This window comes from Bos grunniens, chromosome 15, assembly GCF_055505025.1.
Source record: "Bos grunniens cultivar Pamir isolate PY7600 chromosome 15, Bosgru_T2T1.0, whole genome shotgun sequence".
NCBI classification, from domain to species: Eukaryota; Metazoa; Chordata; class Mammalia; order Artiodactyla; family Bovidae; genus Bos; species Bos grunniens.
In genome coordinates this window covers 74,043,643-74,065,435 of record NC_141179.1, presented here as the reverse complement: position 1 = coordinate 74,065,435, position 21,793 = coordinate 74,043,643, and the positions used below count along the sequence as shown (strand labels likewise).

The following is a 21,793-nucleotide window of genomic DNA, read 5'->3' as shown; positions in this document are numbered from 1 at the left end:
ACATTAAAAGGAAGACTGAATCAATTGAAAATAACAGGGAAGACATCTGAAAAGAATTTCTACAGACAGCAATCTTTACTTGAGCTCATCAGGAACAGCTAATTTGAATAGACATTTATAATTTATATACATAACATGAGGTCACTGACATACCAACAGGTGTTACCTTACTCACACGTATGCCTTAGTTTCCTTTAACTAAAAAAAAAAAAATCAAAAGACATATACAGCACATACATATTAAGATGATCTATCATATCCCCATTAAAGTCAACCTAAGTGTCCAGAAGCAAATGAGAAATTATTCGGAAAACAAAGCGTGCAATACCTGATGCAATTACCTGCTATCCTTCCTAACTGGAAAAGCACCAGATCCTCAGTTAATCACTTTATATTCCTGCAGCATTTATGTAACTGTGAACAACTCTAAGAGAGGGATCATGGTCTGTTATCTTTGTATTTCTAGAACTCCAAACACTGCCTGAAACATGTTTTTTTGCTTCAGTAAATGTTGAATGAAAGCAGTAACTACTCATAGTTTCAAAATTAAATTTAACAAAGGTCATTGTGATGGTTTGTTTTCTCTTTAAAAAGGAAATTTTTTCATTTGTATCCACGGAATGGTGTTTACCCTAGGATTTATATTCAGTAATAAGATTCCTAGTTACACATAACTTACAGGAACTACAGAAGACAGCCTAACAGAACATATTTAGAGAGGTTATCAGATTCATACAAATTCCTAAGGACCTCATATGAGTCCAAAGCAGGGTTGATAAGGCCAAGGAAAGGGAATCCTCAAGCTTTCAATTTCAATTATACAAACTTCTGGTGGCTTGGAGGATGCAAAGCTAAACTGCAGTGGTCGGAATGGCCTCCACTAGGTGAACAGAGTTCTGTGTGACTCATCTTTGCAGCCCTCTTAGAGGAACAGTGCTTAGGTGGTCTGTGTAAACAGCAACCCCAAGGAACACTTTCCTGGCAGTCCTTCAACAGCATGACTGACTTCTTAATAATTTCACTAATTCGTTAACTTGATCCTTCAGTTTTATAAACTTAGAACTCAGCAACTGCCCTCTATTTAATTTTTGCTCCACCAATGAGGCTTGTGAAATCACCCAGAATGGACGGCAATAAACACCAAGCCTAAGTGAGCCTTACTTTTCGTGCATGGTCATCTGGCATTTTGGCTTTCAGATCCATGCGGACCTCTAATTCTTTGACTAAGTAGGACAGGGTCTGGCTTTTTCTGATGTCAGTTATGGAACAGTCAGGGGTTTGGGCCTCTTCTTCTGAAGAATAATCATCACTGTTGAGTTCGTGGATCCTGGTACAAGAAAAAGGAACAAAATTCATATTTTCAAAGTTTGGGTGACTTCAAAATAAAGACTTAACCTTTCAGGTCCAAGGTTGGTGCTCTCAAAGAACCGCCAGATGACAATCATGCAGAATCAAGTGCTTTGCCATATCCATAAGCACTTGCCTGAGTCCTTTGTTTTCCGGAGGCAGAAAATACGTTGGCAATTCCCCACCAATGGGGACTCTAGGATAGCTGTCTGCACAATCAGCTCTTTTAGGCCACAGAATATGCTGCTTGTCCTAACAGAGAAAAAAAAGTTTCTCATAAATTTCTTCAGAGTCAATATTTCAACACGCTAAATGAACTTTTAAAAGAACATAAATGTTACTAGGAAAATCAAACAACAATTTAGTATTTTAGGATCTAGAGACTGAGGTAGACTCTAGAATATTCTTTCTACTGCAGATTGTTAGTCTTAAGTCAGTAATTCTACCTGCTCTACCACAGACTGGCTCAGGGTTGGGTGGCTTAACTCAGCTGAGCCAGTAAGACACAGGGAGAGGTTTGCTTTGGGATTCCAGGAAAGAAATGCTAGTCTTAGTCTCTTAAGCCACAGGAACACATTGCTCCAGCTACTGCTGGCTGTCGCCTCATTACCATGAGGAAGACCAGCTTTTGGATGGAACTAACACAGTGGATACCAAATTAAAGAAGAGGAAAACAATGGGTTACTGGGCCACTGTTCAACCAAAGCCAAAGTTCGCTGTATCTTTGGATTTCCTATAATACGAGGTGAATTTTCTTTTAAGTCAGTTTGAGGTGAAGTTTGTGACATATGCCTGGAAGCATACAGACACGTGACAAACTGGCACAGAAAACTATCTTTCCCTTAACTAAGACCTTTTTTTTTTTGCCAATGCCAAAGTTTAGCAATTATTTTATTTGTAAAGTTCCATTTTTCTAAATATAAATAATTAGTACCAGATGTTTTACTAAACTTACAGCCTGAAGCTTTCAAACTTGGGAGTTTATATTTCATATAATTAAATATAAGTGGCTGTATTAATTCTGTTAAATTCCTGAAAATTTAGTAGTGGGGGCTTCCCTGGTGGCTCAAATGGTAAAGAATCTGCCTGTAATGCAGGATACCCAGGTTTGATCCCTGGGTTGGGAAGATCCCCTAGAGAAGAGCATGGCTACCCACTCCACTATTATTGCCTAGAAAACCCCATGGGCAGAGGATCGTGGCAGGCTATGGTCTATGGAGTCACAAAGAACCAGATGACTGAGTGACTAACACTGTAAAAACAAAACAAAACAAAACAAAACAATGTTTCTGTCTTCATATCTTGGTATCTCCATTGGCTAACATATAATTATCTCTTAGCTAGCTTGGAAATACATATTCATTTACTTGTTTATTTTCTGTATCTTCTGCTACAATGTGAGCTCCAGCAGAGCAAGGAACCTGGTATATAGTTGTGAGCTCAGTAAAAGGGTGCTGACTGAATACATGAAATATATACAAACATACATGGAGGTCACATTTAGAAACTTATGAGGGCTGGTAATTTTACTTAGGGCTTTGATTTGACATCAGGGTGTCTATGTGCCCCATGTGGCTGGCAAGAAATCGAGACAGATCCTATGTCCTACTTATCTACCACCTAGCAGGCCTTCCATTTAATCTAAGCTTAACAACTTCTTGCTGACCAGGGCCATATTAACCAGCAGGGTTGAAGGCCACTCCTTTAAGAAATACTGTCTGAGAAAACTCCTTTATCATCCTCTACTAACTTACCCTATACGCATCAGAGTCCCTGCCCCAGATCCAGAGAACAGAATGGGCCACGGGAGAAGACTTGACCAAATCACTGATATCACTCTGATTTGCTTGAACATCAAAGTTCACAGACATCATACTGGAGGTTGAGGAATCCTCACCAAACTAGAAAATGAAAAGAAAAGTTCAATCAAATTGAAAGCAGAAAAGCAGTTGTGACTCAGATTTAACTTAAACCCAAAATGTTACTGAATAATCAAAATTAGAAGGAAATCAGAGAGTAGGTCAGCTAAAAAGCAATCGGATCTTTAATTTTCAGAACCATGCCCCAATAGTACTCGCTCCAGATAACATGTAGCTAGCAACTTTCACTCAACTAGGCCGCTGATGGAGAACACTAGTGTGGGCTGTTTTCTTCTCCCTCTACTTCCTTTCTATGATTTAGTCTCTTACAGGTTTAATGATGGCTGATTAAGAGGTTTGGTTCATTCTTCTCCCCTGTCTGGACTAAAGTGATAACTACTCTATAAAATTAGTGTGCTTAATATACCCATCACTTAGGCATTAAATACTACTGAACAATCAATTTCAAATATGTATAGCCTCCCCCCAAACCAAAGAACAATATTTGATATTCTCTCAAGATACCGTATTTCCTATGTATTTCTGGAACCTTGTTAGAGAAGAGAGTAGGACTAAGATGGGATGGAGTAGGAACAACATGCGTAAAAGGAATGAATATTACGACTTCGTAGCTCTATGCCTTGATGAACAGGAATACAGTCTTCCCCTATATAGCGGTGATGAAATTTGTGAATACATCATACTGGAAGCTACACTAGTGCATGGCAGTCTTCCAAATGGTCTTGAGACCATTATGATTTCTAAAAGTTACACTGTGTTTCAGTCTATTTCACTTCTAAATATTCCCCTTCTCCGCTTAAGATGCTTGGGTTTAAGACAGGGAGCTACGGTCTTAGAGAGTGTGAGTCTCTTCTTCCTTTACTACTCCTAAAAACTAAGCATGGGGTACTGCTAGGAGCTGGCCTACAATAATCACAGTAAGTTTCTGGCCTCTACTACTATTTCTCTTCCTAAATGACCTCTTAATTTTTGCTTCTTACTCTTTCCCAATGTCTGGGTTTTCTTTTCTTTTTTTTTTTTCCAGATTAAAGCATTCTAATTTTTCATGGTCTGTCTTTCTACAGAAGCTGTCCTGATCTCTTAATTATTTTAAATGCTTTTCACTAGAAATTTCTGTATCTATAATTAAGGACATGATGGGTTTTCTATAGGAATATAATAAATGTTATTTTATTTCCAGTCTCCTTTTGAATGAAAACTGGACTCTGGTTGTACTTACTATCTATACCAGCATCAGTTACATGCTATTTGGTATCATTATGTATTATTTCTTCCCAACTAGACAGGCTGGGATGTTACGTGCGTGTGTGACTGTACGTATATGTGTATGTACCTGTGGACATACACAGAGACAGGAAGACAGAGAAAACATGCAAACAGCAATGGTGCTTAATAAACCTTTCTTGTTGTAAGATCATTTTGTTAATGCCTTTGGTTGAAGCAACATAACTGGACTGATGACTTCTGCGAAGAGCATGGCTACTCTTTCCCAAATCGTAAATTCGAGGTCTTACTAAAGCAAGTTATAAGGAAAGGTAAAGGCTTTGTGTCACAGACCAATTCTAGCTCTCATGGTAAAGACAGGAATTAAACACATATGAAAAGACAAATACAGCTAGTGCTTTAGGAAACAGAAATGTCATTTATCAAGTAACTGAGTACTCTCTATAAATCTGACTTTATAAACATAACAGATACGCAAAATCTTAAATGACAATCACACATTTTAGAGCTCAAATATACAAGGAATTGGGGGTGGGAGAGCAATATTACTCTTGATATGCAAACGTTTATAAGAACTAGAAGAGACCAAGAAAAAGACCTGGACATAGTCCACGTTTTCAAAGATATCACCACGATGGTAGCGCACAGGCTGGTCCCACTGGCAATGTAAACTATGCTGCTGGTTGACTAGACGGCATATCTGATGATTTCCTGGGATACAAAAGGAAATGAAAACTGATGAAAAGATCAACAATGCCAACACAGTTTTCTTTGTCTAAGTCACGTAGTATCAGCCCTGCACTCTTCAGAGCCTGGTGAGTACTCATGGAGGGGTACATATCCAGGGGAAAATGCCTTCATGGTTCATTAAATCATTCTAAAGCCTCAATTTCTCCATCTATAAAACAAGGTGCCACTAAATAATCACTGAGGTGTCTTCTGGCAATTCTAAGATTGTAAAATCTACTGAGTAAATTGTTTAAGACTTTGCCCATCTCTCTGGAGACAATTTGCTTTATATACTTCATAACTTTTTCAAATTTATATATAAGAGCTCTGGTTGCATTTTAGTACAGACTGAGCAGTAAGTAATCCCAAGGATCAAACATACTCTTTATACTCAAAATAGTAAAGAAAACTTGTCAGGTGAATTGTAAAATGGACTATAAATGGTCATGTGGTTGTTCAGTCACTCAGTCACGTCCAATTCTTTGCAACCCCAAGAGGCTGTAACAGCCTCTACTTATCAAGGGAGAAGGATATAATATAAGTGATTCTATTCATTTTTCTTTGGTGTCAAGTTGTCATATCTGCTCCCACAGGGTTTGATCATCAATGAAACATTCTGGATACAACCAAATCACTAATATGCTGTCAATGCCAGTTCCTTTAGACCAGTGGTTCTGTTTTGGGGTCACAGACTGTAAAAGATACTCATAATGGGACTTCCCCAGTGGTCTAGTGGTTAAGATTCCATGCTTCATCTGCACGGGGCACATGTTCAATCCCTGGTCAGGAAACTAAGAATCTGCATATCTACATGGTGTGCCTCCCCTGCACCCCCCTCAAAGAGCTATATATCGTCTTCACAGAAAAGAAGTTGTGCATATACACAACACTGTGTGTAATTTGGGGGAGGATGGCAGAATCCCCTGAAAGTAATCCATTGATGACTTTTTTTGCTTGAGACAAAGTCTAGTCTAAACTCTTCTAAAATAAAACATTTGTTTTTAATGGAAGAAAAAAAGAACATTTAGTCTTACTGCCAGTGTTGGCTGAAAAGTGTGGATTTTTCTTCCCAGGCTGTGTCTGGCTTGCATTAACTTGCTGTAGGGCTCTGTTGCTTACAGTGAGCTTTCAGACCAGCAGCAGCAAATAGCAGTTCGTTACAAAAACAAGAATCTTAGGCCCCACCTCAGACCTACTGAGTCAAAATCAGCATTTTGACAAGATTTCCAAGAGACTGACATGCATATTAAAGTTAGAGAAGCATCAGTGTTGGCCACAGAGGGCAAAAAACTGTTGGACTCTTAGGATACAAAAGATTTGGCTTTTACTTTAAAATGTGAATTATAAAAAAGCTAGGAGGATCAAACTGGCTCCCAGGCCTGCTGGTCCACTTGCAGTGATAATTTCATTTTCAGATCGAAGGAAATCATAAGCACAGTTTTACACTGCTTTGTGGCTACGTGAAAGTTATGAAAGTGAAGCACACTAGACGTGAACTTCCTAATCTCCCTTTAAAAATTATCTGGAATCAGGACTTACCTAATTGTGCCTCTTTTGCCATCTGTGTCTCATGGATGATATTTCTTAGGATCTGCTCTTCCTGAATCAGCTTATGTTTTTCTAGGATTTCCTGCTGTCTCAGGTAGTGGTCATGTTGCTTTTGATACTCCTTCAACTCATTCAGTGTTCGCTGGAGGGATCTTAACATTTTTTAATGCCAGAAAAAGTTATAGAGCTTTAAAACTGTAAATGTTTAAGCCCACTTAAATACACAGATTTTCTGGTTCTCAGCAAAAATTCCAAGATTTTGACTTTTAGCAAACAACCACTGTACCACCGTCTCAAGAACCATGGGACCAAATAAATGCTACCGCTTTATTAATATTTGGGTGGTAAAAAGACATGTGAAATTCTTCTCATAAATACAACAATTAATGACATTAAATGGTGTGGTGGACTTTGCAGGGGCCAAAAAAGATACAGAGTGATATTCTATAAAGCTCTACAGATTTAACAACTCTGTTTTTCTCCACAAAGATTAGTTCCATGGACATTCAAAGCCTTTGTAGAATCTTCCTTTTCTTTTCTTTTCATTTGATTCTACCCAAACAAAAGGTTAACAAAAAGGCTCTTGCACTGGAGCTCCTTGGTTTACAGATTTGGGGGAAAACCACAGAAACTGCTTGCAAAGGAAGATTCTCTACCAGCTGATAGCAATAAATCAGTAGCTTCATTATATTTAGTCACAAACATCTGATTACTTGTTACACTTAACATATGGAGATTTAAGGGCTGAACAGCTTGTGTAAGAAGAGCATAATATTGGAAGAAGCTCAGCAAAGGCAAGTTCTGAGCAGGTATAACAGAAGCCAGACATAAACAAGCTATCATTCTTTCCTTTTTTACTACACCAGGCTTTTAAACAGATTGGAAAATGGAAAATTTATCCATTAAATGGAAAATTCAATGAAATCCTAATGTCCACTGAATTCTCTAATAATCAGACTCAAAATTCTGTAAGTGATGAAGCATTCACTTCTGAATTATGTGAAGTTCCTTCACGGGTCTTACTATTTATAGAATTAAATACAGTACATTTGTTATTAAGTACAAGGACCAAGTACAACAGAATCCCACTACTGTGAGACTTACACAACTCTGTAAAACATGGGCCAAATAATCTCGCTCAACATCACTTAACCAATATAAGAGCCCAACCCTAGGAGTCGAAGGGGAGAAAGATCGAACACAGCATGTGCAAGTGAGTTTACTGACAGTCTAATTCATGGAAATAAAAATGTAATCAATAGAGTTACTAATCAATAGAGTTACATCTGGCAGCATCCCCCTCCTTCATCAGACTTCATACAAGTAACTGATGATCAAGACTGTAAAGTTGTAAATGATGGCATGTACTGTAAACATTCTCTAGTACCTAGAATCATTTACACAACCACTGACTTGTGCTAAGCCTCCTGGATTTGGAGAAAAAGGACAGGACTAGTAGTAGTGAAAAGGTGTTTTTCTTAATTCTAATGAACAAAGTAACACTGATTTCACCCTATACAGGTCTAACCTATGATCCTATTGTGCTTTAGTAAAATTTTTTTTTGCTTCAGTAAAATTTTTTCCTCCGAGTTACCTATGTTGAGCTTCCAATTTCTGCTCGAGTTTTTGTTGACACAGGACAGCATGCTTCCTCTTTATAGCTTGCTCAAACCCAGGTTTGGCCTGTAAAGCATGGTCGTAACAGAGTACTGAGTGGTTATACTCCCCAAGCATCTAAAGAGACAAAAACACACACATACACAAACACAGGAGGGAAAAATGTTAGCCTGGCTGTATCTGTCCAAATGTCCTTACGATTTATGAGGTCACACCAAATTTCATACAGTGAACATTATTTCAATCAGTGGCCAAACCTCCACAACATGAAGCGATGCTGTACAGGATGGCTCAGCTCAAATAACTGCTATCTTAAGAGGACTACTCTGAAGAAGTTTAATATTCCTATCAACTTATTATTCTTTTTTGTCAAGAGGCTAGGACACTAATGATTCATTATTGAGTTTTTTTTTCTCTTAAGTTTCTTCATTTCTATCCCCTTTCCCTTGTCCAGAACAGAAGAAAGGAAAAGGATATTTCTTTTACTAGGGGGGAAAAAAAAAGGAAAGAGCAATTGGATTGGTTTATGTAAAAAAAAGTTGTATTTACTGCATATATGTTTCCTAAAGTGTAATAGCTAGTGAAGAAGTCACTGTCGTCCAGAGCTGCATGGACCACAACAGCAGCATCAGCAGAGAAGTGTGCTCTGTGCAGAACGTTCGCCAAGTTGACCAGGGCAATGTCTTTATTGTGCCTACAAGAGGAGAGATGTAATTAGACATCAGGAGAGAAGCCTGTGCTCCACAGTTATCTGTAACTACCTGACAGGTGCAAATTACATTCAAAGCTATTGAGCTTTGGAAAACAATTTTGAGTTTGCTTACAGATGGGGAAAATAATTTAAGAAAATCCTAATGTTTCATTTTACATCATTGATGGTGCTTAACAAAAATCAAGGCTGGCAGACATTTCATGATTTTAAAATGTATTTACGGCTGACGTTTGCTTTGAGAAAAATTTAACTTTTGATAATTTCTCCAGCCTAGGTCCTTACTTCCAAGTCCCAAGTCAGTCAGCGGGCATAACACGTCAGAAGTGTGTTATGCCATTATCGCTTTGAACTCTTTGACATTTTTGACTGGACTAATTTCTTGGAACAGGGATTGAGGAGAAAGTAAGTACATACAATGCTTCTCCTTTTTTTTTTTTTTAAATATATATATTTTAACAGTCCTGAGTTATGTGGAAAATCAACAGGTCCAGAAGGACAGGAATCCTACCTGGATGAGAAGTGAAGAGCTCGCATAGCACATTCCACTACTTGATATGGCTCATTCTTTATTCTCCAGTAAAATGAAGCCATGTTATACAGTACCCACGAGGAAGAGTTCTAGAAATCAAACAAATAAAATAACAACCAAATATAACTCAAGATAGTTTCTTCAACTCAGAATGCTCAAAATGAGCACCTTTACCACTCTATCTCGCCTGAAACTGGTAAAGATCAAGACTTACATAGTAGTGACAAAGCAGAGGACAAAGTACAAATAAACTACCTGTATCAAAAGAGGTTTCTGATTATTAGTTGAACAAGTATACTAAGGTGTGGTCTAGACAGAGAGACTGTCCAACCCTAGGCTATCATTCCAAGAGGGAAATAAAGCCGACAATCTCACCAAGTGGCCACACCTTGGGCCCTATTTCAGGACTTCAGAAGTTAGAATCTAGCCTACTTAGAAATGCTAGTTGTTCTAACATGAAATTCCTGAAATTAACATACTGTAAAGTTTCCTATTTAAACATCCGAATGAAGGTATGTATGTAAGCAAATACAATGCTTTTGTGAAAGATGTATTTTTAGTTGTCATTTTCTCAGTGTGATCAGAAACTCATTCAGATCTTCACATTGCTAAAAATGTCTACTATATATTAATAAGTATATTATTTAGTCAAGTTAAACAGAAGTTCAGATAGCAGACAGGTTTTCTCCTTTTGTGGCTTCGATTTTTTATCCCTGAACATACTCTGATTTCAACCACAGAGAGGTCAAAACACTAAACTGAACTGTGTCAAAAAATCAATGTAGTTTAAACCCAAGTAAGAAATTACAAACTCAGAATGAAAAAAGTCATAAAATTTAAGATAAAACAGAAAAAACATATGACAGCCAACATTTGATATCTTGAATAAACAGATAGCTCATAAAAAAATCTAAACAGAGAGACAAAAAGCCAAGAGAATATGGGCCCAAAACATGGACAATTCAAAAATATGAAACAATGGCTACTTAGCAGGTGAAAAAAATACAAAACTTAACTACAAAAAATAATCTAAAAGATGCAAGTTTTTCTTTTAAAAATTGGCAAAGATTAAAAAGAATGCCAGTATTCACTATTGGCTACAGTGTATATTAACTGTAGGTTAGTAGAGCATTTCTGGGGGGGGGTGTGGTACAAAACAATTTAACAACCTGTATGTATAAAACCTTAAAAAATGTGATTACTTTTACCCCCAAACTTCATGATTAAAAATTTATCCTTGAGGACAATTTTTAACTAAAGAACTTCCCTCGTGGCCTGGTGGATAAGAATCCACCTGCCAATGCAGGGGATGTGGGTTCAGTCCCTGGTCCGGGAAGATTCCACTTGCAGGGCAACTAAGCCAGGGAGCCACGACTACTGAGCCTGCGTGCCCTAGAGGCCACACTCTGCAAAAAGAGACGCCACCACAGTGAGAAGCCTGCACGCTGCAGCCAGAGAGCAGCCCCTGCCCACCACAAAGAGACAAAGCTCACGCGCAGAAACAGAGACTTAGCACAACCATCAACCATAAAAAAAGAGGTTTAGCTATAAAAATATGTTAAACTAAAAAAAAAACCCTCCAAAATATTATAAAACAGTAATTATCTCTGACTTTAAATTATAAGTTTAACTTTCTCTTTTATAGATTTTTATGTAGTCTGTTTTTTTAAAAAGGACCAGTTATTTTATTTTTAAAAGGTATTTTTAAGATTAAAACCAGTATAATTCTGCTTTAATCATCCATTAAGTATTCTATCTTCAAGGAAAAATTATGATTTTTGAGTAAAGCAATGAAAGATTTTAGCATTAACTACAACTGGTTAAGGAATGCTATGCTCAATGCTCAGTTGCATTCAACTTTTTGTGACCCTCTGGACTGTAGCCCACCAGGCTTCTCTTTCTCTGGGATTTTTCAGTCAAGAATACTGGAGTGTTGCCATTTTCTCCTCTAGAAGATCTTCCCAACCCAGGGTTTGAACTCACGTATGTTGCGTTTCTTGCATTGCAGGCAGATTCTTTACCGCTGTGTCATCAGGGAGGCCCCGTGGACAACAAACAAGCAAATACACAAAACAGCAAAGGTTGTGCTGAGGGCCGAATTCATTTAACGGACCCTTGCTCCATTAGTACTCCTCCCATTTTGCAGGTGAGGAAACTGAGGCTCCCGAGATTCCACAGCCCAGAAAGGGCAACATTAGCACATGACCCTACGTCTTGTAATCCCAAACTCTGTTCCTGCCATCCTTCTGCGGCCTCACTGTCCTCAAAGTGCTCGGTGCTGTCTCTACTCCATTCCAAGACAGCTCTGACAGTTAGAAGAAAGTCTCCTGTTGTCATGAACTGAGGTCTATACTTGGCTGGTCCCACTTTTGACTTTTGGGGCCACCCAGGACTGCCTCCTCCCCTCCTACCCAAGTCAGCCTGAAAGGTGAAGGCTGACTGCCTTAGAATTGATGCTTTTGAACTGTGGTGTTGGAGAAGACTCTTGAGAGTCCCTTGGACTGCAAGGAGAGCCAACCAGTCCATTCTGAAGGAAATCAGCCCTGGAATTTCTTTGGAAGGAATGATGCTAAAGCTGAAACTCCAGTACTCTGGCCACCTCATGTGAAGAGTTGACTCATTGGAAAAGTCTCTGATGCTGGGAGAGACTGGGGGCAGGAGGAGAAGGGGACAACAGAGGATGAGATGGCTGGATGGCATCACCGACTCGATGGACATGAGTTTGAGTGAACTCTAGGAGCTGGTGATGGACAGGGAGGCCTGGCGTGCTACAGTCCACGGGGTCGCAAAGAGTCGTACACGACTGAGCAACTGAACTGAACTGATAGGTTCTCGAAAGAGCAGATGCTATGTTCTTTCACAACTGATTTATGACTTAGGCTTCAGTCTCTCTTTTAGTAGCCTTTTGAGAAAGTTTCTTTTTAAATCAACAAATGGTTTTTAATCTGTTTTTAAAACTTACATTGTGAATTGGGACAAAATGATAAATTAAAAATGCAACATGAACTACTAAAAACATCATGATAAACAGAGTACATCATATTGGAAGAGAAAAATAAATCTTTAAAGAAAAATCTTTCAGTAAGATTTCTTATAAAATCTCCTGCCAAAGCTAGAAATGCTGGAATGTCACTATTAATTATTCTTTCTCTATTGAACACTTTTTTTCTGCCTGGCTCTTAGATACCACATTCTTCTGAACATCCTTTTGGGCTTCTTCTACTGGCCCCTCCTCCCCCTCTGCTTGACAGAAAACATAGGAGGACCCAGGACCTCTTCTCCAACTTCACTCTGCTCCAGATGACCTTACCCAATCCCATGGCTACAAATTCTCCCTGTTTAACAATTATTCTCTATCTCTAAACCCAGCTCTGACCTCTACTGGAGTTCTAGACTCAAAAAGTATTTCAGTTTAACCTGACTTAATCTTCTTCCACCCCAAACCAGCTCCTCCTCAGGTTGCTCACGTCAAAAATTAAGCAATTATCCTTGACTTCTTTTTCTCTCATTCTCCACATCTGATTAAGCAGCTTCTAAACATCTTCTGAAATAGTTTAAGTCCTTTCACTTCCACTACTAACCATTCTTGTCCAAACCATCTTCACCTCCCTCTTGAATTACTGCACTAACCCTCTAACCGGTCTATTTCCAGTTCTGGCCTCCTTGAGTCATTTCTCCATACAAGTTAGAGTGTAATTTTTAAAAACACTAATTAAATTATGTCCCTTCTCTGCTTCAGCTTCTCAGCACACCTGGAATAAAATTCAAAGTCCTAACCTTGGCTTTCAGAGCTTGAGATAATCTGGCCCTGGCCACCTTCTCTGGCTTCATTCCCTATCACCCTCCCCTTCGCTCACCAGGCTCCAGCCATACTGACCTGAATTTAATTTATAACACCTGTTACAGACTTAATGCGTCTCTCTCACCATTCATATACAGATGCTGTAACCCCCGTGTGACTATATTGAAGATAAGGCCTCTGAAGACAAAGGTTTAAAATCCAATAGGGCCAGTGCCTTTCTAAGAGGAAGATTTCTCTCTCTCTCTCTCTCCCTCTCGCACCCACTCCTCCCCAAAGTACACACAGAGAAGCCACCTGACACCACAGCCAGAAAGAGGCCATCTACAGGCCAGGAAGAGTCCTCACCATGGACTGAATCAGCCAACAACATGATCTTGGGCTTTCCAGCCTCCAGAACTTTGAGAGTTCGGGTGCTGAAGCCGCCCAGTCTGCGGTATTCTGTGATGGCGGCCTGAGCTGACTGATACACTATCAAGCTCATTACGGCTTTGGGGCTGTTGCCTCAGCCTAGAATGCTCTTCCTTGATCTCTGACTTTTGGTTTCTTCTTGTCATTCAAGTATCAGCTTAAATTTCATCTTTCCAGAGAGGATAACCCCACCTGCTTAATCTAAAGTAGCCACCCAATAAACCCTCTATTTTAATTTGTTATAGAGCACTTACCACTATGATCTACTTTCAACTAACAATTCTGTGAAGGATATTTTAAATCCTAGGCCAGTTTTCCCTTATTATTCATCAATTCTGGGGATGCGGTATTTTACATTACCTTCAGAAAAACAAGATGAAGAAAGTAACTTAGCTACAACAATAATCTTATATAAAGTATTTGAATAAACATATATTTGGGTATAAACAGTATAAAAATATATGTATTTGAGTACACTGTATATAAATATTACAACTACACATTTTACTTAATACCACTGCATAGAAACTAGCCTGCATTTTATGAATCTCCTTAGGCACAGAGAAGAGTAAAAACTATTTCTAAATTCCCACATGCTATCCTCAATGATACATTTAAATTTTTGGGTCCTGTTACATAATTCTGCATTCCTTTTTTTTAAAGTAGATGCTTCTTTAAAAGAAATTACATGAAGATTTTATTGTTTGTGGTGATTTTTTTCCTGTTCAGAGAACAGTGATAATCTATGTATTTACTATGTGTAGTTATATATCAAAGATGCTAATGTTACATTTTCTTTCACACTCAAAATATATAATCTAGCCTATAAGCCCTATTGCTTATATTAGTTTATAATTTGTTTTTTTCAAGAATTAGTTCAAATAGAACTTTGTAGCATCTCACCCTGGTAAAGGGGACTGGATTGTCAATGCTTCTGCCTAACTTTGAACTGCACAGTTTATATGACTGTGATCAGGATTTAAAATCACTCTCTAGACAAAAACAAGCTAGGGAGGTATTTTCTGAGAGAAAAGTACCTTCTGTTCACAGTCTCTGGGCTCTTTAGTCACTGATGACTTACCTTCTGCAGGCCTTCATGAATGAGGTGGCCTATGTCATCTATACTCCTTCCTAATCGTTTAGATAAATACGTGAAGATTGGATCTTCTTTAGGTAGTAGCGGTGCAGAAAGATTAACTCTCTCTTGTACACCCTGAAGAAGAAACAATTGAAAAAAAAGAAAAGAAAAAGGAGATTATAAGTCATAAAAGATTACAATTCGGTATCTTAAGAGTGTTTATTCTGAAGGAATTTTAAAAGTAGGAGATGTCTGTTAAAACAAAAAGCTGTTTGGAAGGAGAAAAGAAAGAAAAGAAAGAGCATGTCTAAGCCAGAGATCAAAGAAAAAAATGAAAACGAGGCCCCCCCAAATTTCTCTACTTACTCGCAAGTGCTGAAAAGCATGTATACTATATGGAAGTTCTAGAATTTTAGTACAATCAGGTTGCTCAGGGTCTGGAGGGACAGGAGATTCTGTGTCTATATAATCTTCAGGGCTACAATCAAGAGGCAAGGAGTAATGAATGAATGAAAAGTGAAGAAATGCCAAGTTTTTCCCTAATTAAATCATATTCTCAAAGCATCTTACTTTACAATCAATATTAGTCAACATGCATACCTTTTTCATATAGTTGCTGTTGGAATAAACTAGTTTGAGAGTTCAACTTAAAGGAGATAAATCAAGAGTTAAACAGAAAACAATAGGTAAGTCACAGACTGTTAAGACTGTAGACTTTACAGCTAATAAGACATGCTAAACTCTTTCTAGAAATGTTAAACCAATTTACACTTCTGTATACACTTTTCCCATATTTTACCAGTTACTGATTTTTAAATATTTTTTTCCAATTTGATGAAAAATATGTTTTAGCATGTACTTACTTGATCATTACCAAGAAATATTTTTTTCCATGTGTTTATGGGCCATTTGTACTTTTTACCATAAACTGTTCAATTTTCTACTGTGATGATAAATATTTTTAATTGATTTGTAAAAATTCTATACATAGTATATATTTTGAACTTTCAAATTTGAATAGTCATCAGTTATTGAAGCTTTTTCAAATTAGAGAAATAATTTAGAATTGAGAAACATCTGTTCAGGAAGAAGTACTTTTATTTTTGGAAAGAGAATTTTTTTTACCTGATATCTTTGCTCTCCAAAGTTATGTATGTGCCATCATATAGATCTAGGTCCCCTAAGGGCACCTTGGCTTTGATGCAGTCCGGATCCTCTTTATTATGTCTCTGTTCAAGTCCTGTATCTCTGTCCTCATTCTCTTCTATGTGAATTTTTTGAGCAACTAATTGCTTCTGTTGAGAAGAAAATAAGAACTTGCTGGATTTTTCTAATATTTCAACCTACCTACCATGTAAGAGAAAGGAGAATTTAATGTGTTGACCAAGTCAGAGAACTGTAAATGTGCCCTTGGTTACCTTAGATGACATGAATGAGCTTCTCCAACAGAACATGGCATGTATACTACTGGCACATGAGTGCCTTATAAAATGATTTCTAGCCATCTATAAAGCTATATTTAACAACTTTCTGGGCACAGGATGCTCAGCAATTGAAACTACCTTGAATTGTCCAAACATGCCATATTTCAGTCCTTCAAGACAACCAGCACGCTGATAGTACTAGCTGGAGTCACTAGGTTCGAGAGAAATTTCTGCCACTCATATTTTTTTCCCAAATGTATACTATATTTCCACTACCCAATCTTAACATTTTGCCATACTCTGCTGTGCTGCTGCTAAGTCGCTTCAGTCGTGTCCGACTCCGTGCAACCCCATAGACAGCAGCCCACCAGGCTCCCCCGTCCCTGGGATTCCCCAGGCAAGAACACTGGAGTGGGTTGCCATTTCCTTCTCCAATGCATGAAAGTGAAAAGTGAAAGGGAAGTCTCTCAGTCGTGTCTGACTCTTAGTGACCCCACGGACTGCAGCCCACCAGGCTCCTCCGTCCATGGGATTTTCCAGGCAAGAGTACTGGAGTGCCATCGCCTTCTCCGTGCCATACTCTAGATTTTTCTAAAAGAAAAAAAAATAGTTGAAGCCCCTCTTACTGTCTTTGAAACCCCTCTCTCCCTCTCAAAAGTTACCCCTACCCTGGGAGTCCCATGGTTAGGACTTGGCACTCTCACTGTCAAGAGCCCAAGTTCAGTCTCTGGTTGGAGAACTAAGATCCTACAAGCCGCATGGCATGATCAAGGGAAAAAATAAATATTATAAATACATAAGCAAGCAAACAGAAGTTACCACTATCCTGAATGTTTTATGCATCATTTTCATGTATATTTGTATAAAATATTACTATACTGCCCTTATCCTCTTAAATATTACTATATATATATCTCCAAAATCAACATATGGCACTGCTTTGCAAGTTTTAAAATTTTATATATTTTGGGATGAAATGTCCTTTAGATATCAATTAGGTCTAACTGGTCTATTGTATCGTTTAAAGTTTGTGTTTCCTTGTTAATTTTCTGTTTAGTTGATCTATCCATAGGTGTGAGTGGGGTATTAAAGTCTCCCACTATTACTGTGTTATTGTTAATTTCTCCTTTCATACTTGTTAACATTTGTCTTACATATTGCGGTGCTATGTTGGGTGCATATATATTTATAATTGTTATATCTTCTTCTTGAATTGATCCTTTGATCATTATGTAGTGACCTTCTTTGTCTCTTTTCACAGCCTTTGTTTTAAAGTCTATTTTATCTGATATGAGTATTGCTACTCCTGCTTTCTTTTGGTCTCTATTTGCATGGAAAATCTTTTTCCAGCCCTTCACTTTCAGTCTGTACGTGTCCCCTGTTTTGAGGTGGGTCTCTTGTAGACAACATATGTAGGGGGCTTGTTTTTGTATCCATTCAGCCAGTATTTGTCTTTTGGTTGGGGCATTCAACCCATTTACATTTAAGGTAATTATTGATAAGTATGATCCCGTTGCCATTTACTTTATTGTTTTGGGTTCAAATTTATACACCCTTTTTGTGTTTCCTGTCTAGAGAATATCCTTTAGTATTTGTTGGAGAGCTGGTTTGGTGGTGCTGAATTCTCTCAGCTTTTGCTTGTCTGAAAAGCTTTTGATTTCTCCTTCATATTTGAATGAGATCCTTGCTGGGTTTAGTAATCTGGGCTGTAGGTTATTTTCTTTCATCACTTTAAGTATGTCTTGCCATTCCCTCCTGGCTTGGAGAGTTCCTATTGAAAGATCAGCTGTTCTCCTTATGGGAATTCCCTTGTGTGTTATTTGTTGTTTTTCCCTTGCTGCTTTTAAAATTTGTTCTTTGTGTTTGATCTTTGTTAATTTGATTAATGTGTGTCTTGGGGTGTTTCGCCTTGGGTTTATCCTGTTTGGGACTCTCTGGGTTTCTTGGACTTGGGTGATTATTTCCTTCCCCATTTTAGGGAAGTTTTCAACTATTATCTCTTCAAGTATTTTCTCAGGGTCTTTCTTTTTGTCTTCGTCTTCTGGGACCCCTATGATTCAAATGTTGTAGTGTTTAATATTGTCCTGGAGGTCTCTGAGATTGTCCTCATTTCTTTTAATTCGTTTTTCTTTTTTCCTCTCTGATTTATTTATTTCTACCATTCTATCTTCTAATTCACTAATCCTATCTTCTGCCTCTGTTATTCTACTATTTGTTGCCTCCAGTGTTTTTGATCTCATTTATTGCATTATTTATTATATATTGACTCTTTTTTATTTCTTCTAGGTCCTTGTTAAACCTTTCTTGCATCTTCTCAATCCTTGTCTCCAGGCTATTTATCTGTGATTCCATTTTGATTTCAAGATTTTGGATCAATTTCACTATCATTATTCGGAATTCTTTATCAGGTAGATTCCCTATCTCTTCCTCTTTTGTTTGGTTTGGTGGGCATTTATCCTGTTCCTTTACCTGCTGGGTATTCCTCTGTCTCTTCATCTTGTTTAAATTGCTGAGTTTGGGGTGTTCTTTCTGTGTTCTGGCAGTTTGTGGAGTTCTCTTTATTGTGGCGTTTCCTCACTGTGTGTGGGTTTGTACAGGTGGCTTGTCAAGGTTTCTTGGTTAGGGAAGCTTGTGTCGGTGTTCTGGTGGGTGGAGCTGGACTTCTTCTCTCTGGAGTGCAATGAAGTGTCCAGTAATGAGTTATGAGATGTCTATGGTTTTGGGGTGACTTTGGGCAGCCTGTATAATGGAGCTCAGGGCTGTGTTCCTGTGTTGCTGGAGAATTTGCTTGGTATGTCTTGCCCTGGAACTTGTTGGCCCTTGTGTGGTGCTTGGTTTCAGTGTAGATATGGAGGCATTTGATGAGCTCCTGTCAATTAATGTTCCCTGGAGTCAGGGTTTGGACTTAAGCCTCCTGCTTCCAGTTATCGGTCTTATTTTTATAGTAGTCTCAAAACTTCTCCTTCTATACAGCACCATTGATAAAACATATAGGTTAAAGATGAAAAGTTTCTCCACCGTGAGGGTCACCCAGAGAGGTTCACAGCATTACATGGAGAAGAGAAGAGGGAGGAGGGAGTTAGAGGTGACCCGAATGAGATGAGGTGGAATTAATAGAGGAGAGAGCAGGCTAACCAGTAATCCCTTCCTGATGTGCACTCCACAACTGGACCACTCAGAGATGTTCATGGAGTTATACAGAGAAGAGAAGAAGGAGGAAGGAGACAGAGGTGGCCAGGAGGATAAAAGGGGGGAATGAAAAGGAGAGAGACAGATTCAGCCAGTAATCAGTTCCCTAAGTGTTCTCCACCGTCTGGAACACACAGAAATTCACAGAGTTGGGTAGAGTAGAGAGGGGTTAGGGAGGAGACACAGGCGACCTGGTGGAGAAAAAGGAGAGTCCAAAGGGGGTGAGAGCAGTCAAGCCAGTAATCTCACTCCCTAGTTAAAAATGGGTACTGAAGATTGGGTTCTTAAAGGTACAAAATTGGTTAACAAACACCTAAAAGCAAAAATTAAAAATCTAGAGTAGTTTGGAATTTCAAAAATACAATGTTAAAGAAAAGAAGAAGGAAAAGAAAGAGAGAAAAAAAAAAACAACAAAGTCACAAAAATTATAAAGAAAATATAGGTACAAAATCGATAACAAATACGAAAAAGCGAAAGTTAAAAATGTAGAGTAGAGTTTGGAATTTCAAAAATACAATGTTAAAGAAAAGAAGAAAAAGAAAGAAAAACAAACAAAGTCAAAAAAATTATAAAGAAGATACAGGTACAAAATTGATAATAAATTTTCTGAATAAGCCTCTGAGACTTTACTAGACAGAGGCTTCAGATTGAAGTTTTGTGAATACAGATTCGCTTTCCAGTGTATCTATCTTTCCTTCCCTGAGAAAAAGGTATAACAAGGTATTTCTTCTTTCTGGAGATTTGGGATTATTTGAAATTTGGATTATTTACCTAAATCTGCTTCATGGGGATTTGGGGGATTATTTTTATGTGTGGAATGATAATTTTGTAAAGAATTTTATTTCTTCAAATAAATTCTTTGGCTCATTAAAAAAAATTTATATAAATGGTATCATACTCTATATTCTACAACTTTCTTTTTTTAAACTTAATGCTTTTGCGATTTATCTGCATTGGTCAGCATAGTGAAGGTCTGTGGTTAGTAAACTGTGTATGTCAGAAAACTGCCTTGTCCTCACTCCTGAATGATGGTTTAAGAGAATATAAAATATTATATTTAAAACAATATAAAATTCTGTACTTAACACTTTGATGCTATTGTCTTCTGGTATTGATTCTGGGATCTAAGAAGTTCACCTAGTTGTCACTACTTTGTAGATAAACTGTATTATCTAGTCTCATGGATTTATTCCTATGTCAGTGATTAAGAAGGATAAATGAACTTAAATCTCTAGCTCAAGCCTTGACCCAGGAGTCTACACCAGAAGAACCAACTCCTCACTCAATGTCTCCACTGATTCCTAACAGGTATCTTCTTAATATACCAACCTCTTCCCCAGTCTATACCTCCTTCAGTCTTCTCATTTCAGCTAAAGCCAACTCCATCCAACATCAATTGCTTGGGTCAAAAATCCTGGAACCATCCTTAACCCCATCTCCATCTCTGTCTCTTCCCAACCACTCCATGACCATTTCCTGGGTCTAACAGTTTTGTAGCTGCTTCTGGTTCTATCTAGATCCAAAGTCCAAAACCAGATCATACGATTTTAGAGTTTCTAACCCAAAGTGATACTCTGCCCTGAAATGGTGTTCAGGAAACTGAAGATGCAATTATTGAACCACTACATGGTTTGGTTCATTTTTTGGTCATTAGGTTTTGTTTTGTCTTCCTGCCTTTTTAAAATTTTTCCCACCAGACTCTTTTCATGCTCCGTCCCAGTCTTCAAGCAGTAGTGAATCCGGTTATCTTCCTTTATCTTGCACGGAACACTGTTGTGCCCTTTACTCCACAGAGATGCAATGAACATCAGACAGCAGAACCTATTCCTGGTCTTGGAGACCAGCAGGTTTATAGTCTTAGCTACATTCTCAACTTGGTGCTTTCTGTTCCATTTCAAGTCTACGGAGGTTGTTCATGCTGTGTTCAGACCTGACTACGTTTTACTTTCATTTCTATTTTGTCTTTCATCTGTCATTGTGTATATGAAGCAGAAACTAAGTACTCTGTATAAACTCATTACATTACTTTAACCAAATATTGGTGGAGTCAATATTTTTCATTTGCATTTTCAGTGACTTGGTAAATGGCATTTTCCCATTACACATACTCGAAGTCTCTTTCTCTTTATATTAAATAATACTGCCACTTAAAAAGATGGATAATCATAAACATTATAACGTTGTCTATGACTCTTAAAAACTATTTTCTGCACCACTGCATCTTTCTGAACACTATGTTTTAAGCTTCCAGGCATGAAGCCCTCTAAATTATGTCTACTGTCTTAGTATTCATAAAAATCAACATT

At 38.0% G+C, this 21,793-nt stretch overlaps 1 protein-coding gene across 11 annotated transcripts in view; it reads right to left on the bottom strand.

Moving 5' to 3' along the window:
- TTC17 (tetratricopeptide repeat domain 17) overlaps positions 1-21,793 on the bottom strand; it is a 129,863-nt gene that overhangs the window by 82,427 nt on the left and 25,643 nt on the right. For 10 of the 11 annotated variants that reach the window (XR_015142306.1, XM_086341194.1, XM_086341196.1 and 7 more), the window contains exons 3-13: positions 16,000-16,169; positions 15,241-15,352; positions 14,878-15,009; positions 9,566-9,675; positions 8,895-9,039; positions 8,323-8,462; positions 6,720-6,880; positions 5,050-5,162; positions 3,102-3,248; positions 1,484-1,599; positions 1,162-1,327 (exon numbers count right to left, since the gene is read on the bottom strand). Coding sequence is in view for 10 of the 11 variants with exons in the window: in XM_086341194.1 (XP_086197320.1) it covers positions 1,162-1,327; positions 1,484-1,599; positions 3,102-3,248; positions 5,050-5,162; positions 6,720-6,880; positions 8,323-8,462; positions 8,895-9,039; positions 9,566-9,675; positions 14,878-15,009; positions 15,241-15,352; positions 16,000-16,169 (1,512 nt within the window). In the remaining variant the exon portion in view is untranslated. Of the gene's footprint in view, positions 1-1,161; positions 1,328-1,483; positions 1,600-3,101; positions 3,249-5,049; positions 5,163-6,719; positions 6,881-8,322; positions 8,463-8,894; positions 9,040-9,565; positions 9,676-14,050; positions 14,157-14,877; positions 15,010-15,240; positions 15,353-15,999; positions 16,170-21,793 lie in introns of those variants that run through there. The other variant, XM_086341202.1, reaches the window with a different exon arrangement.